This window comes from Cyrtonyx montezumae, unplaced genomic scaffold, assembly GCF_038088225.1.
Source record: "Cyrtonyx montezumae isolate F1298 unplaced genomic scaffold, pur_monq_1.0 scaffold_10, whole genome shotgun sequence".
Lineage (NCBI taxonomy): Eukaryota > Metazoa > Chordata > Aves > Galliformes > Odontophoridae > Cyrtonyx > Cyrtonyx montezumae.
The window spans coordinates 14,419,219-14,432,606 of record NW_027071826.1 but is presented as its reverse complement, the minus strand read 5'-3'; the positions used below and the strand labels follow the sequence as shown (position 1 = coordinate 14,432,606).

At 46.5% G+C, this 13,388-nt stretch overlaps 1 protein-coding gene across 1 annotated transcript; it reads left to right on the top strand.

The window, feature by feature from the left end:
• The first annotated feature begins 3,764 nt into the window (after positions 1-3,764).
• Positions 3,765-13,354, top strand: CHGA (chromogranin A). Its single transcript, XM_065750834.1, has 8 exons — positions 3,765-3,916; positions 4,438-4,484; positions 8,032-8,125; positions 8,446-8,514; positions 10,106-10,204; positions 10,691-11,194; positions 11,640-12,094; positions 12,815-13,354. Exons 1-8 carry the CDS (start codon positions 3,874-3,876, stop codon positions 12,896-12,898), a joined length of 1,395 nt encoding a protein of 464 aa, XP_065606906.1. The 5' UTR covers positions 3,765-3,873; the 3' UTR covers positions 12,899-13,354.
• The last annotated feature ends 34 nt before the right edge of the window (positions 13,355-13,388 follow it).

The following is a 13,388-nucleotide window of genomic DNA, read 5'->3' as shown; positions in this document are numbered from 1 at the left end:
CTGTCACAAGTCAAATAAAATCATATCCATGTGAATAATCAGTAATTTCCTGAGGAGGCTATTGGAGATTATTTTGGATGGGGAGAACCCCCATTTCCAGCTTGACTTATTGATTCACTTGGGCTTACAGGAATAAGTAAGGTCTTGCTGTAAGTGTTGGAAATACTGACCAAAGTACTGGTGTTTGAATGCTGTTAAGAAAAACTATATTGAAATCTAAGCTCTTTTTAAGAGTGCCTAGATGGTATTCTCTGATTGCTATGGAGAAGTCTCTTCTCTCAATAGAGAACATAATTCATCTGCACCAGTGAGAGCTCTTTATGCCAGGCAAGGATGGAAACAGGTAGGCAGAGCAGCAGCCACTGTTAGCTTTGAGCACAGTGTTGGGCTTTGCTGATTGTGTGCAAGTAAAACTTTGAACAGGAAAATTAATTAATTTCAGGTTGGTGCAATCAAAGCCTAGAAGAAGAACAAAGTAAATCTACATTAGTTTGCCTCTGACCTGGAAAGAGTGGACTGCCTTTTAACAGTGTATATGGATACTCACAACAGCAATCTGAGCTTTGAAGCTTGTTTCTATTTACAGGCAGACAAGGGTGGCTTGTATCAGGGAAGTGAGAGGTGAGTATAGCTGACTAATGTAGGGCAGATGTGATGTGGAGTTTTTAATAGGCCTTGCTACTAATTTGTCAGTGAGATTCCATTCAGATTTTCACTTTGTTATCGATTGATTTCATATACAAGAGTGTAATTGTTATTTTTTTGCTAAGTTTGGCCCAGGTGTAGGTAATAGCTTTGCCTTGGCTTCAAACTCTGTCAAAATGACACTTTTTACTGTTTCACTGCCTCAGTTTCCAGATTTGTAAAATCACAGCCTGAAATGTGGTGTCAGTACTTCCAAGTAACAGAGAAGGGTGAATTCTTACTCCAGTTTCAGCCAAGAAATTAGAGAACTAAGCTTTCAAAACTTCTCAGAGTGAGCCATGCCCCAGATCTTTGGCTTTATTTCTTAAATTCTAGGTAAAGAGACAGATCTTATGTGTTGACTGAGAACAGTGTTCGTGCCAAATGATATTTTTCATATGAAGATGTTCATATACCAATATGGCTTTTTGGATTGTCCTCTTGTTCGCTCAGCCCAGAGCATGGATGATGTTGTAGCACTGGTTGTCTACTTCTCTCCATTCGGACATTGTCTTCTCAAATCACCTTCCAGGCTGGCAGGGTAAATATCCTTTTCCTATCATGATAACTCATCACCCTGCCTATCTGCACATACTATGCCAGTGACTGTAGGCAGGTAATGGCATATAGCTCTCCATATTCTCACCACACATCGTGTACCAGAAATCAGACAGCTACAAGGAAAATACTTATTTCTCTCTACAGACTTAAACAGCCTTTTATATAAGACAGCAATTGGTCAGAAATGCCTACCATCATCACTACCAGCCACTAAGGACCTACTCCTGTTCTCCATATACTAAAATACCAACTACTTCAGACATTCACAAACCTGCTCTTCTCTTGAAGTGTGTGTCTGGCATTGCATTTCTCTGAGTGGCAGAATACCTTCCAACTTTTTATTTGATCACTTTTGCTCTTTGACATAATTCTTTCCCTGATATGTATTACTTTGACTGTTCCTAATATAGCTGTGCCTAATGAGACAAATTCCAATAGCAGAAGTACTGATTGCTGGATTAACAGTTTCATATCCATTACCCTGGAGCAATAAAGAGTAAAATTAATATCCAGCCTCCTACTACAGTGGGAAAACTCATGCCATACCTGGAAAATATTTAGTTTCTCCATTGCAGCAAGCTTAAAGGATACAAGACTGCAGCTTGGGAGAGGAAAATGTATAGTCATAGTCACATGCATATTCTACTATATTTATCAAAAAAGGGGCCCCAGGGAAAAAAAAGGCTTTGTATTAGCAACTTGGTTAGAACTGAGATAATTTATAGTCCTAATAAGATCAATATTTATGTGTAAGGATAAGTAAATATTGACTAGGTAAATATAGCCTGATAAACAGATCCATCTGTTTCTCTGTTAGAAATATATAGGAATTAACGAGCTTAATAATGTTCAGTATTTTATAATCAGAGACTAAAATGCTCTGGTGTACCCCGAAGAAGTGTAAGGCCTTTGAATATGACAATAAATAATAAATTAATTAATAAATCCAAGTATGTAAATAAATGCACACACATACAGAAAGGATGACTGTTGTTCCTGGAGGATTCAAGTTCCCCATACAAAAAGAATGTCATGGGTGCTCATTTCATGGTCTTATAAACATATAACCATCAGTCAATGTCATCCACAAAACTCTGTTCAGAAGATCAATTCATTTTCTCTGCTGTTAAACAGAAACTGCAACAGTTAAGGGGAACTTTGGTTACATATGAGTGGGCTTCTATATTCTAAATCTGCCTTTTGAGTCATGGATCAGATATTAGAGGACATTAAACATTCATATGGGAACACATTTCCGTGCACATTCTGGAAATGCATGTACTCTCTGGTCTTGTAGAACAGTTTTTGTCATCTTAGAACAAGTATGTTCTCACTTTCTCTTTGACTGTGGGGCTCTTCAGTGAGTGTAACGGGGTAGTGCACTTTTCTGAACTTGATTTTCTAATAAAAGTTTTGGGCTTTTCTGACCTCTGAAATTGCTCTAGGGATAATAATCCCTTGCATAACGTTAACCCCTGACACTGAGTGTCAGGGGTGCACATTAGAGGGAATAAACCTCTGACCATTTCCTAAAGAAACATTGAAGTTACTTTCAAAAGAGATTCAAAGGGCAGCTCTGATAGTTGTCACATCCAAAGAATAAACAGCCATTTTGCCAGGGGTATAGTAATGCTTCTGACTAAGAGAATGGTCCAATTCATTATTTCCTCTCCCTCCTTTGTCCTGTGATCACGTAATCTTGGTTAATCCAACTTTGCAAGTGCTCAGTGAGAGTATAGTGTGATGTTAGAGTTTGTTGTTAAGTACTAAACAAAGGATATCAGTGTATTAAAATTTGCTCACAGAATCACAGTAGCTGAGCAACAGCCTCAGCAACTTCAGCTGATTAGCCCTTTGCTATTCTACTACTTTCATAAATTAGCTGGGACATGTTGTCTCGACTGGCAAACTGGCTTTATGGTGACCAGTTCTCTGGCTACTGTCCGGTCTTCTGGGCACACCTATCTTTTGTGGAGACATCTATCAGCCATCTGAAAATGTCAACATCTATTCTAAGCTATTCATCTAGGTTCTCTCTGTGGTCAGTGGAAGTCAAGGGCACCACAAATGGGCAAATCCATCTACAGCTGGCTGTGCTTGCTGGAATAAACAGAATGCCTTTCTTACATGTGACTACTGGTATGTACAAAAAGGAAAACGTATTTAGAGCTGCTTGTAATGGCCATTGTTGGCTGAGATGCATCTCACCCTTATCACTTTCTTGGAAATACACTTCATAATCATCCTGCTCCCGCTGCATGTGAAGAAGATGGAGCAACTGGAACCTGACATCTTGCTACTGGAACATTTTTCCCAGGCAGCCAGGGGAATCAGGGCAGCTGTGTAGGGTCCTGGAGTGTGGCTGCTCATCCAATACTCGGCAGGTGGTAGAAGTTGATGGGCAGGCTGTGTGAGAGGGGAGGCGGGAAAGGAGGAGGTGGCTTCCTCCTGACGCCATTTCCGAGGGGCTGACATATATATAGGAGCCGGTTGCTGCAGTGCCCGTCTAGGATCTTTAGCCAGGACACTGGCGCAGACACAGTGCTGGTCTCCCTCCAGCACCTCGCCTAACTCTCAAGGGCCAGACTAAGGCTCTGTTCGTCTTCTTCCCCGCACCCCGCCAGCACCATGAGCACGAGACTTCTCGCCGTCCTGCTGCTGGTCGTGCCAGGTAAGAGGGGCTGAGCGAGCTCCGCGCCCCCTCCCCCGCTCCGGGGCCCCACAGCACTGCGGTCGGAGCCGCCCCCACCGCTCCGTATCCCTGCAGCACGCCCCTGAGCACCTCGGACAGAGACGGCCGAGGCCGCTTCAGCACCGCGGACAGCGGCTGCCGCAAGGTCACTGCCCGGGGGCCGCACCGAGCCCTGCTTGTCCCCTGTGCCAGTCACCAGGCTCCCTTCCCTTCCCTTCCCTTCCCTTCCCTTCCCTTCCCTTCCCTTCCCTTCCCTTCCCTTCCCTTCCCTTCCCTTCCCTTCCCTTCCCTTCCCTTCCCTTCCCTTCCCTTCCCTTCCCTTCCCTTCCCTTCCCTCATAGGGGGGAGGCACAAGGTGCACACCCAGGGACCACTTCCATGAGGGGAAGATTCCCACCTCCTGCACCACTCCCATTTTTAGCAGGATGGGATTTCTATGCTTGTCTCCCAGAGGCAGGGAATAATGAGCTCTTTCTTTTTGCCCTCTCCTCATTTTGCAGCTATCTCCCTTCCTGTGACAAATGAAATGAATAAAGGGGACACTAAGGTAAGACTAAGTCTGTAGTAGAATAGGGGAGCAAAGCTGAAGGATGTGATGTCTAACCTTCACTTACCTGGCTGCTCCTACTGAAACACCCTGTAGGAAGTGACAGCTGGGGGGGATTTGAATGAGAATTCCCCATATCAGGATCCATCCTCCCCAACTGCCTTCCTACCAGGATTTACCCTTTGCAATTCCACTTTTGGGTACTTGGGCATGGTGAGGTTGGGCATGGAGGTTGGGTATGACCCTTTCTGGTCCTCCTACTCCCAGCTTTTCAAAGCTTCCAACAGGAGGTGACTCAGGGGAGAGTAGGGGGGAAGATATGATTCAGGAATGGGACTGTGTGTGTTTGGGGGCGTGTATACATCTGCCTGCCTTTGTATGTATGTCGTGTTACTTCTCTACATGCCTGAAAAATAGGCAACTGGATACTCTCAGTGTGCCGATCTGTCCTCAGCTACTACTCGTTCTGTCTGAATGGATACAAGCTGTGTGTGACTTGACTGACCTTTACAGCCTTCTTTTTGTGCCTACATCCATGCATATCTCTGGTGTACTTCACACCTATGTGCACTCCTAACTGGCTTTTGGCAGCTGAATGCTTGGATAGGTGTGTTTGCCTGTGTTGATATGCAGCAGAATCCTCCCATCTCCTTCCTGATGTTATAATACCTGTAGTTATTCAGATGAGTTGATCTCTTTACTGCCCAAATTAAGACCCCTGCAGGAGCCAATGTACAGAAAGCAAACACCAGCCCTTTCTCCTCTGCTTCCCAAACCTCTTTGTTTCCTGAAATCTTCAATCTGCATAGGGATTTTCTGCAGGGAGAATTAGGAGAGAGCATACTCATGTCACTCTCAGACACACATTCTATAGTATGGTCTCTGCTCACTGTTATTTTCATAGTGCCATGAGAAACTCCCTCATCTCCTGTCAGATGCACCTGGGCCTGAAGAGCTGTTGCCAGCTAAGACCTTTAGCCTGCTTAGCCCTTCCTAGGGCTGAGCCATTGGGTGCCTGCTTCAGGCCGAGCACTGAGAAAGGAGGCTCAGGCAGATGCTTTCCCCTTAAAGTGGGCTGGGGCACAGCAGGATGCTTGTTGGGCATTATGTGGGAAAATCTGTGAATTCCAGAATTTTCCTTGAGAAATCCATTCCTCAGTATGCTTTATCTGTAAAACATGGCAAGTCCCAGTAAGCTACATTTACTTTTTACAAAAACTAATGCAACTCCATGGAAATCTTCCCCCAAGGAAGGATTATGTCCCAGGCCTGCCCTTTCCTTGGGTGCTGCACTGATGTGGGTTTGATCTGAGAGAAAACTCAAAGAATACCTAGGCTTTCCTTGCACCAAGGGAGTTGAACATGACTGCAGAAGTTACAGAACCTCTGACATATGCCTGCTCTTACATTCAAAAGGCAGTATTTCTCAGTCGTAGGCATACATTTCAGAAAGGGCCTGAGCATAGTAGAGTTCAAATGTGAAGTCTTTTCTAGAAAAGTTGTGTTCCTGTGAAAATTTCTGTGAAGGGACGGCATGACAAACTCTTAAGGATTAGTTACATGCTCACAGTTAGAGGACAATTATGTGAAAATTTCAGTCTGAATTTCTCTACTGGGTTAATTCATTCTTTTAAATTTTAAAGGAGCTTACAGGCAAGAGGGGGACTGGCATGGAGTTTTGTTTTGTTTTACTCAGTCTGACATTGATGGGACAAGGGGAATTGCTTTAAACTAAAAGAGGGGAGATGTAGGTTAGATGTTAGGTAGAAATTCTTTACTCAGAGGGTGGTGAGGCCCTGGCACAGGCTTCCCAGAGAAGTACTGGTGCGATATTCCTGGAAGTGTTTAAGGCCACGTTGGATGGGGCCCTGGGGAGCCTGATTTGGTGGGGGGCAGCCAGGGAGTGGGAGCTAGATGATCTTTTAGATCCCCTCCAGGCTAAGCCATTCTATGATTTTGGAAAGGCTCTCCATCATTTCCTGGTATAGGCTGTTCTGTCATGACCTTGTGAAACCTTACTCTGCAAGATTTGATCTTACAAAAAGTTCTGCAAAGTGTTGGGATGACTGAGTTCCTCATTTCATTAAGTTATATTATTTCTTGGTGGAGCTGCCATATACCTGTAGTGGTTGTTGCACTTCTTTGTGCTTTGACAATGACACCTGGAATAATTTTAGAAATCTTCAGGAATCTTGTACAGGGTGTTTCATTGGGCCAGGCTCTTATTTGTAATGACAAGCAACTGCCTAAGATTGGGAAATGCAGAAAGGAAGTCTCAGAATCTGTTGTGTTTTTTCTTCTTCTTCTATTTAATGGTAGATTGAAGTGTCACTAGGTCATCTAAAATCAATATTAATGGGCTTCTTGTGGTATAGGAGAATGATACCAGAGAAATTATCCTACTATCTTTTTATTACATCTTTCCTGCAACATTTTAAATTCAGCAATATATCCCCTCAAAATGTCCAAATAGATAAAGAGTTCAAGATTTTGTCTGTATCCTGAGAAAGCAGAATTCTGTCCTTATACAGGATGAAAATTTGCCCATTCTGGCTGGTCAATAAAGATATCCGATTGCTTGAATGAGCGACACTGTAGCTGACTGGGAATTGCTGGCTGGTGTCTAATTTCTACTGCAGCTACAGTGCTCTTCTCTCCTGAGAATGGCACCTTGTGAGGGAGGTGAAGATCCTTAGGGCTGCCTGCAGAAACCATCAGATTCCCCAGCCATGCAGCACTGGGTGGCTGTCTGCATGAAGAGCTAGGCCAGAGTGGGGATGACAGAAATGATGCCTTCTCATTATACGCTGAAGAAAAGGGCTCTGCAGAGGGCAGACTCAGCATCTGTCCAGACTGGGAAGCTGCCTCAGGCAGTAGTAAATGTGTGGGAACTTCCTTGCCTTTAGATGACCTGACCCCATGTTCAGTTCCTCCAGTCTATATGAGATGAGTTCATCCAGGATGTCAAGAACTTCTGCAGAGTAGGTTGCCCTTCTTTAGGCCTTTAGAGCAGCATTTCTCGATTGCATTTGGGATTATGATTTGTTTTTCCTCACTCTCTGTGCCTGGCTTCAGCCTAAGCAGAATGTCCTCCTCAGTCCTTGAATAGCTATGAACACTTGTTACACTCTATGGCCTCCCACTGAGTTCTTTTATGAGTTGCAAGTTGAGGCACGCTGACTTTAAAAACAGTGAGTTTGAGTATGCATCTACTGAATTTCTCTTTCATCACTCCTTGTGTGCAGCCTATGGGGCGGGCTGGAGTCTGAGATCCTCAGATGAAGTGTACCTTGTGTCAGAGTAGCTCTTTGTATTGCCATGTGTCATTTGCTCAATTCTCAGTTTCGGGAAGCACCTTCTGTTCTTGTGTTAGGAAAAATGGGAACCGAACGTTCTGTTCTGACTCCACCAGGAAGGCAAAAGGATCTGTGCCATCATCTGCTGCATTTCAGCCTAGATAACACATAGATTTAAGAAAAAAAGAAAAAGAAAGAAAAGTAAGTAATCAAAGAAGCAGTGCTTTAGTTTGTATTTTGTCTCTTTCTAGGTTATGAAATGCATTGTGGAGGTCATCTCTGACACTTTATCAAAGCCAAACCCACTGCCGATCAGTGAGGAATGCCTAGAGACACTCAGAGGAGGTAAAGATGTAAATTTAATTCTGGGTATCAGTAAGCGGGGATCAGGCAGAGAGAGAAGCAGGGTCTTGCTTCCGTGGCCCAGCCTGATGCATACTCTGGCAACTGGAAAGGAGTCTCCAACGCTTTCACCATCCTCATGGTCACCCCACTGAGCCTCCTTCCTTCCAGGCACAGAGCCGAGAGATGAGGCAGCAAATCAGGCCAGGGGACAGGAAGGAGTAAACGAGGATGGAGATGGTATTCAGAGTACTTCTGTATTTCCTAAGGGTGGTGGAAATTTGTCTTTGATCACTTTCTGTACCAAGTCTCTCGTGTTGCAGATGAACGGATCATTTCTATCCTTCGCCACCAAAATTTACTGAAGGAACTTCAGGAAATTGCGGCTCAAGGTACAGTTTTACTACAGTTGTTTGGGAAGATAGATTTCATCAGTTGTGGTTCCTTATACAATTCTTGTAATTTTATTTTATGTTAATTCAACATGATAAAAATGTGCCGTAGGGAACATAGTTCCAGGATTTCCAGTGGACACTGCAAGTGTAGGGAAACTTTTCTTACAGTAACTCCAGTATGTATCATGACTTAAATCACCTGCAGTGTAACTTGGTGGCCATATAGAGCTTTCCTAGACAGTATGCACGTTTTTGGTGTGGGAGAAAACTATTCACAGGTCCCCAGCACGGATTGCAGGTTGCAGGCAAGGCACATTCAAAGCTGGTGAGGATCCCAGCCAGGTGGTCCAGCTGAGGCTGCAGCTGCCTGCCTGCCTTCTCCTTCTGCATGGGCTACCCAGCTGGCGGTCCTTGTGCCAGGGCATCCTCGTGCCCTGCTCCCTGGTGACACAGCAGCCAGAGGTGGCTGGGAGTCACTGCCACCAGATTGCCTTTGGAGTGGGGAAGCCACAGAGGCAGCAGGGAGAAATTGGAGGGAAAATGCATGTGAAGGTTAGGAGAGAGCTCCATGTAGTTCCCAAAGCAATGGGTTGGTCCTTGCCTAAATCCTACTGTGTGAGGACAGCAGGCAGTGACCTAGCTGGGCTCCAGAGGTGCTCTGATGATCCAGAAGAAAGAGATCCGAGCATCTTCTGTGCACTGGGTTGCTGCCCAGGCAGACCAGGTTGTGTGGGGTGTGTTCAACTGCCATCCACACTGTATGCAACACAACAGCTCCTGCTTGCTCTTCTATTTCCTAGACTTGAGCCCATCACACCATTTTGTAATGAGGTAACCTGGGCTCTCACTAACTGATCAGTGACTGAGCGGGAACCTGGGGGAGAAACAAAGGTCCTTTCCTCGCTCTCCTGTGTGCTGCCTTCAGCTGTTCCTGATCAGCCTGAAGAGTCCACACCCTGCAGCCCTGGCCCTGTAAGGTCAGAGATAGCTGAGCCAGCAGCACTGTCTCTGGCCTTTGAGTTAATTTGTAGAAGCAGGGTGTGAGCTTGGTTAGGCATGGATTACTGAGTACACAGATCCCATTAGGATGGGGCTGCCTGGGGAGCACTGCTTGCCAGGACAACTGTGCAGTGGTCCCATGCTCTGTCCTTGAGCTTGAGCTGCATTCAGATGCCTTCATGAAGCCAGCACTGATGGAGAAGGGTCCCATCACCACATGGTAGGGCACAGAGGCTCCTCAGGTGCGTGGGCAGCATCTGAAGGAAGGCAATTATTACCCTTCTGTACTCCTATAAGTGTTTTGTTGGCCGCTCTGTGCTGCGGTTCAGCATCTCCTATTCCCTAGTTCTCCATCAGTATTGCTGTTTTCCTAGCAACATTGCCTCTCTGTTTTCACAGAGACCTTTTCATTCCTGCAGATAATGTTTTTGATGCTGGCTTTGTTACCGCAGTTGGTTCATGCATCCCACATCTTGCAGCTCCCCTTTGGCAGATTTGTCTATTGCGTAGAATTATAAAGAGCACAGCTATTTTGCTATCTGTATGTGCTGAAAGTACAGAGGGTGCTACCTTTTGTTACCTGACGCAGGTGCCAATGAGAGAACTCATCAGCAAAAGAAAAACAGTGGCTTTGAAGATGAACTTTCTGAGGTCCTTGAAAGCCAGAATGATGAGAACAAGCAAAGAGGTCAGTGTCAACCTCCCCCCGGGGAACCCAGGCAGGCTGTAAACGAAGATGTTCTTTCTGCCAGCCTTGGTGTGTCCATCTGCTCCTCATCCAGGCCTCCCTCCTTGGGTGTGACACGTACCAGCAATCCTGTGTTTGCATGGGATTTCTGAGCGGTAGTGCAGTAACCAGTGACGTTCAAGTTACCAACCTGACAGTGGTTCCCTCCACCTCGCTGCATACTTAGGATGAGTCATGGCCAGGGAATCCCTGTCCTGAAAGAGATACAAGAGCAATGTGGGCCTGTCTCACAGCCTTCTTTGTAAGACGTTAGGTTATGGTCCCTGCACATTTGGCCCATCTGGAGGTGTGTGGTGCTGCAGGAGGAAGGGTTACCTTGCTCTCATTGTGTTGGGAGGAGGAGATGCCCATGAGGGGTGCGATAGTTTTTCACCTCTGTTTGTGAAATGAGCTAAGAGAGGTGTTGCTTCTTGCTCTTCTCTGCAGATGTGGCACAACAGCACCCTGAGGAGGAGCAGCCCACAGCTGAGCTGTCCCTGGCTGAGCTGGCAGCACAGAAAACCCAGCAAAAGGAAGATGTGAGAGAAGAAAGAAAAAATAGCCTGGAGGTGAGGGAACCTAGGCTGCAGGATGCCAGCCCTGGTGAGACGGAGGACCAGGAGGAAGCAGAGAGCAACGACATCAAGGATGCAGAGGATGGCAAGGGAGAAGCAGCTTTGAACAACCATATTGACAAAGATCTGGGTGAGGATGAGCAGCAGCAGCAAGAGGAAGGAGAGGAGCAGCGCAGAGGACCCAGGAACAGCCTTGAGCTTGAAGAGGAGGGAGAGCAGTCGTCCAGGCACAGCAAAGAGGCAGCAGTGGAGGAGCACGTGGAGCAGGAGGATGATGGTGAAGATGCCCCTGGAGAGGAGGATCCTACCGAAGCAGAGAGGTTACTTGATTTAGCTGAGGAGGACGGGGAGGCCGAGGAGATGCAGGAAGATGATGGTATGTATCTCAGATGGTTGTGCTGTTACCTACCCAGGGTGAGCTGAGGGTGCTCAGACAAGCTGATAAGAGGCTTTAGGCCCTAAAAGTTCAGGCAGGTGCTTATCAGGTTTACAGAAATACCCTCAGTGGCAGCTACCCAGAACCCCTGAGCACCTGAACCATGGGCATATGCATGTGAGTAGCACGGACACTGCAGCTGCCTTGCTGCATTCTGCTCGCTTGTCACCTGGGGACAATTCCTTGCCTTTCCTTGAACATCCTCTGTGACTTTGATTGCTGACTCCAGTCCTCATTACTGAGACTGTGATTTGAGAGTGGATATCCCAGAATCCTGGGAAAATGGGGACTAAGTCACCTTTCATCACCTCTGAAGTCTTGGTTCAAAGGTGGAGCTCAACCAGGTTAAAGCTTGTGCTCACCGCTGTGTATTATGCTCTTTCAGGTAATGATGATGCTTTGGGATTTGGCAAGGATGAGCAGAGCTCTGAGGAGGAGGAAGAGCAGCCACGTGTACTGAGACGAGGAAGGCATCACCTGGAGGATGAGGGAATGCAGGCAGAGGAGGACACGTTCCAGTCCAGAGATGCCAAAAGCGAGGAGATGGAGGATGAATCCTCCAGGGAGTGGGAAGACTCCAAAAGGTGGAACAAAATGGATGAGCTGGCCAAGCAGCTGACATCAAAGAAGCGCATGGAGGAAAATGACAGTGGAGAAGACCCAGACAGGTCCATGAAAATGGCATTCAGGTCTCACAAGTACGACTTCAGTAGCCCAGAGGAAGATGTGAGAAGGTCGTGGAAGCATCACTCAAAGGAGGACAGCAGTGAAGGATTTCCGCTTGCTCCTATGCCTGAAGAAAAGAAGGATGAGGAAGGCAGTGCTAACAGGAGAACAGAGGTTGGTGTACACAGGCTTAAGAATAAGTCCTGTCTGGTTATTATTTGGGAATCCAAACTGTGTTAATGGGAGATAAGGGTGATATCTTAGTGTTATGCAGCTCGTATTGGTTATCTGTGACATTAAGGAGATGTTTGGTGATCTTTTAGTTTTTCAGACTTAGGTATTATTGAGGTTTCCACTTGCCTGTGCCTTTGTTTCTTTCCTAGATTTAGTAATTAGCTCAAAAATATTCCTTGCCCTAGAGAGATTTAGAAATGTGACAGGAGCACTGTGCTGGCCCACTCTGGACGCAGTAACTAGCCTGGGTCTAAAACCCTTCAAGTCGTGGGACAGTCAAGTCTGTCCCAACCTCAGGTGTAGGATAAGCAGTGTCACACCTCCTGAGGAGGCAAACCAGGAACAACAGTGGTGGGAGAGTGGGTTTTTAGGCCTCTCCCCCAAAAAAGGCTGCTTCCTCCTACCCTGAAGAGCTGACAGCAGCTCTGGGAGCACCTCATCCTTCTTGGTCAAAAGCAGTGAATGTTGTATGGAGCAGGTCTATCCCGCTGCTCTTGAAAATGTCAGGATGTCCAGATGTCCCAAATGCCTCCACGTGCACTGTCAGGGTCGGAGGGAATGCACCCATAACTTCCATTGCTGCCAAATCGGTGGCATGGCTCCAAGCCACCTTTCCCACCTCTCTTGCTCCCCGTTGCTCCATTTCTGCTCTCATTGCAGGACCAGGAGCTGGAGAGCCTGGCTGCCATCGAGGCTGAACTGGAGCGAGTGGCCCACAAGCTGCACGAGCTGAGGCGGGGCTGAGGGCTGGCTGCAGCCTCTCCCCACCGTGGTCTCCATTCCCAGTCTCATGCCGAGTACGATGAGCAGAAGCAGCGCGCCTCGGATGTCGGCCCACAGCGCCAGGCCCGCCTCCCTCGCAGTAGTGTTGTGCCCATCACCGCTTCTTGCCCCCATGCTCCTCTGTCCCCTACGGATGTCCACCTGCCCCACCGGGCCACCGTAGCCAAGAAGTGTGACCTACACCTGTATTTTCTCTCTTTCTTTTCTTTATTTTTATTTTTATTCCCCCCCCTCCCTTCTGTTTTTTAAGATACAGGAGGGCTCTCTAGGAAGCTCTCCTCCCACCGGTAGTTTCGCTGGGTAAAACTGCAATAACTTGTTACCTTTTGATTAAAAGCTGAGAACTCTGACTGTAATATATTCTATATAAAAAAAATTTATCTAAGGAAAAATAAAATCACGGTGGGCTCCTTGCTTTCTTTGCCGACTTCAGTGTCAGTGGGCTGCATCC

What these genes read in the sequence shown, in the direction of transcription:
- CHGA (XM_065750834.1), top strand. Translation starts at nt 3,874, where the DNA reads ATGAGCACGAGACTTCTCGCCGTCCTGCTGCTGGTCGTGCCAG. An exon ending in CCTAGAGACACTCAGAGGAG is followed by an intron (nt 8,126 to 8,445) that starts GTAAAGATGTAA and finishes CTCGTGTTGCAG; the next exon opens with ATGAACGGATCATTTCTATC. An exon ending in TGATGAGAACAAGCAAAGAG is followed by an intron (nt 10,205 to 10,690) that starts GTCAGTGTCAAC and finishes TCTTCTCTGCAG; the next exon opens with ATGTGGCACAACAGCACCCT.